Source organism: Pteropus medius, unplaced genomic scaffold (assembly GCF_902729225.1).
Source record: "Pteropus medius unplaced genomic scaffold, Ma_sr-lr_union100, whole genome shotgun sequence".
Lineage (NCBI taxonomy): Eukaryota > Metazoa > Chordata > Mammalia > Chiroptera > Pteropodidae > Pteropus > Pteropus medius.
The window spans coordinates 17,929,998-17,933,522 of record NW_024340696.1 but is presented as its reverse complement, the minus strand read 5'-3'; the positions used below and the strand labels follow the sequence as shown (position 1 = coordinate 17,933,522).

At 56.8% G+C, this 3,525-nt stretch overlaps 1 protein-coding gene across 7 annotated transcripts in view; it reads right to left on the bottom strand.

Annotated features, from left to right (window-relative positions):
* Positions 1–238: 238 nt before the first annotated feature.
* CD82 (CD82 molecule) overlaps positions 239–3,525 on the bottom strand; it is a 54,619-nt gene continuing 51,332 nt past the window's right edge. For all 7 annotated transcript variants that reach the window (XM_039867578.1, XM_039867572.1, XM_039867585.1 and 4 more), the window contains 3 exons: positions 1,835–2,038; positions 1,477–1,560; positions 239–1,156 (listed from right to left, as the gene is read on the bottom strand). In XM_039867578.1, the coding sequence (XP_039723512.1) occupies positions 1,079–1,156; positions 1,477–1,560; positions 1,835–2,038 (366 nt within the window). In that variant the 3' untranslated portion in view covers positions 239–1,078. The remainder of the gene's footprint in view (positions 1,157–1,476; positions 1,561–1,834; positions 2,039–3,525) is intronic.

The window sequence follows — 3,525 nt, the reverse complement described above, 5'->3', positions numbered from 1 at the left end:
ATGCAAATCAAACTCCAGCCACAGTAGCAGCCAGGCAGCTGGACCAGAGCCAGGCCTCACAGTCTTTGGGTACCAGACTGAAGAGGGGACTAGAGAAGCCGAGAAGGGGCCCCTGCCCTGGGGACAGCAGTGAGGCTTTCACCACTGCTCCTCGCAGCCCCGGCCACTTCCCTCACACTTTCTCTCCCCTCTCTGATCATCCCCTGTCCTGGGAGGCAGCATCTCCACCAAGTCAGACTGGGTTGTTACAAATCCTCTTTATTACTCATTCTTCAAATCTCAGGTATGCTCGGGAACTGTGCACGGAGCCCCTCCCACTCCCCTATAAGGCACAGCCTCACCCACCCTCTCCCCAGGGAGCAGAGGACAGGAGAAAGCATCCTCCCCCCTTCCCTGAACAGCTCAGGGTCTTAGTGAATGCAGTACCTGCTCTGTGACACAGCCTGAGGACGTGCCCCTCCGGTTCCCTAAGCAGTCCAGACCCTGTTCAACCTAGCTCATCTAGGCTCTACCCCTACTTCACGGCCCCAGGGCAGATCTGAGCTGCCTGGGCTGGGCTGGGTCAGGGCCTGGGAAAGGGGTGCCACCCCTAACATCAGGTAAAGCCCACCCTCTCCTACAACCTTTAATAGAAATGTGAAAACCAAAGATATATGCATCATAGTGGAAAAAAAGTTGACCCACGCAGTGGGCAGCCCCCTGACAACCCAGGGTGCCTTATCCCCACCCCCTAATTTTTAATACACTTTCCCACATACAAAATATACAGCCCCCAAGGCAAGGAGAAACCCAGCCCGCCTATGCAGACATGCTGTGGGGAGTGTCTTCTCTGAGTTGCTCAGACAACCCCAGCAGGCAGTGAGCTGAGGGGTCACAGATCAGCCGGGCTCAAGGCTGGAGGCAGGAAGGCAGGTAAAGGAGTCCAAGCCCCAGAAAGCCCCCCACCTTCCAGCCAGCACAGGACGGACAAGGGGTCTTGGCAGTGAGGTGGGAGGCGGGCCTAGAGGGGGGAGCCAGGGAGACCCCCTGCGGCCCCCGAGGTTGGGGGACAGGCATGGCGGTGGGGACAGCAGCTGTCTCAGTACTTGGGGACCTTGCTGTAGTCTTCGGAATGGATGTGCCGGCACAAGCAGATGGAAAGGAGCATCCCCAGGAGCTGTCGAGAAAGGGCATGAGTCAGAGGAGGCGGTACTGCCCAGTCCCCCCGAGATCCCAGAGCAGCATTCTGCTGTCCAAGTCGACATGCAGGGTTCGATCTGGACTAAGTGGATCTTCAGCTAGAGCCTCAGGACCAGCCTGTGACTCAGGCAGCAGAAGGGCCGGGGAGGCTTGCCACAGGGCAGCAGAAGGGCCGGGGAGGCTTGCCGCAGGGCCCCTAGAAGCTGACAGGCCTCAGCCTCCCCAAGCAGATCAGCAAAGCAGGGACAATCTGGGAGGACAGAGCGTGGGGAGGACTGCAGGGGAGGGGATCCAGACCTCGATGACAGCGACGCCCACGCACACGCCCAGGATGATGCCCAGGTTGTCCTGCAGCCACGCCTGCACCTTACTCTTGCAGCCCTACAAGGAGAAACACAGCCATGTCAGCCGAGGTCATCCCGCCTGACCCCATCAGGCAGAACTACCGGGAGGGACCTGCAGTGTTCCATGCATTCCTTGCATGGATAAATTAACGAATACATAGATGAAGGCACCAATGACAAGGGAACAAATGGACCAAAGGCAGGAACAGCTAAGTGAAAGAAAAGATGGAGCTGATGAGCCTAGGTGGCCCGAGTACCTGAACCACAGATGTCTCCAAACCCCACCCCCAGCCCCGCAGCCCTCCAGATACCTCCTGATACACGGGCCAGTCCTGGGGGCTGTTGCCGCTCTGTGTCTTGTTGACGATGTGGGCCTCGCAGAAGCCCTTCCTCACGAGGGCGCTGTCATCCTCCGTCTTGTTCTCGCAAGAACAGGGGTAGGTGACGTTGGTGCGATTCATGAGCTCAGTATTTTCTGTCCAGTTGTAGAAGCCGTCCCAGCCACAGCACTTCCCCTGGGCAGAGAGGGGACAGGCTGATCATGGCCACTGCCTACGCGGGGGGGCTGTCCTCCCGGCAGAGGTGGGGCTTAGATTTGCCATTTCAGGATCTCTCTTGGTCCCAGCCGAACTGCCAGGATTTGGGTTTAGGTTTCACCGAGGATATACAGGGACTTTCAGGAAATATATACCATAAACTATTAAACAGGAGGAAGGAAAAATCAGGACCAGCAAAAACAGAAAGCAGGACAGAAGGAAAGTCAAGTTGAAACAATATACGCGAGGGGGACTCGAGGAGGGCCGATGGCACGCAGTGACGAGAAGGGGGCCTGGAGTCAGGTTTCTGGGTTCAAATCCCAGCTCTGCCACCTACCAGCTGTTCAACTTTGGTCAAAGTACTGACCTCAGTTTCCTCAGCTGCTGAACGGGGTAACGGGTTTCTAACTCCCAAGGCTGTGTCGAGGACTATAGAGGATGAGGCCGGCAGAGCGCCCAGCACCGGTCTGGACAGCACAGCAGCTGCTCGGGAAAGCCAGTTCCACTCTTAGGTGCTGAGCACATACTGGAATTGCGATTTGCCTCTGAGCTTCCTGGTTGCCAAAGTGAAAAGGGGTGATATGGTCCGTTCTGCCTTTTTAGAGGAGAAAATGCTCTAGTTCCGGAGGGGGAAGAATGATTTCTGGGCTCCGTGTGTTAAAACGGGCCTCCGTGGGGCTCAGGAAGGGCACCCTGAGAGGCTTCAGATCATATGTGGCTTCAGATCAGCAGGATTGGGATCTCCGGGGCTGGGCCTGTGCTGGAAAGAGCCCGGAAAGGTGGGGCTGAGTTGGGGAAGGGCTCCTTTCAAATCCTGGTCCTGCTCTGTGCATGGGCAAGCCACAGCCCTTCTGAGCCCCAGTTTCCTCATCTGACAATAACCACTATGCTAGGGTGCTTGGAAGAATTAAGTGGGCTGCCTGGGCGAGCTGCGTGCTTCGGGGTCCAGTGCACGGTCAGTTCCCTGCCTGCTTTGTTTCCATCTCAGGGTGGCGAGTCCCTGACAAGCAGCCCAGTGTCCAGCAGGGGGCGTGCCAAGCACAGTCAGGGGCCGACAAGGCTCCGTGTTGTATTTTTCACGTTGAGTTGCCTGGCCGCCTCCTCTCTGGCAGAAAGGCTGGCACCGCAGAGGGGCACTCAGAGGCCCTCCCACACCCAAGCGAAACGAGGCAGCTTTCCTTGGCCTTTCTACTGCACCAGGCAGAGCCCTCCTGCCCTGACTCATGCCAAGGTCTGACCTCAGCCACCACCCACCGTGTGTCTCAGTGGCAAAAACAAACAAACAAACAAAAACCAAAACAAACAAACAAAAACATCGCCACATGATAAGCGCTGCCTCAGTGTCACTGACTTTAAAAGTTCATCTCACACGAGTATGGATCAGTAGCCCCATTTTATAGATGAGGAAACTGAGGCTCGGGCAGTGGCAGAGTTAGCATTCCAGCCCTCCGATGCCTGCCTTACAG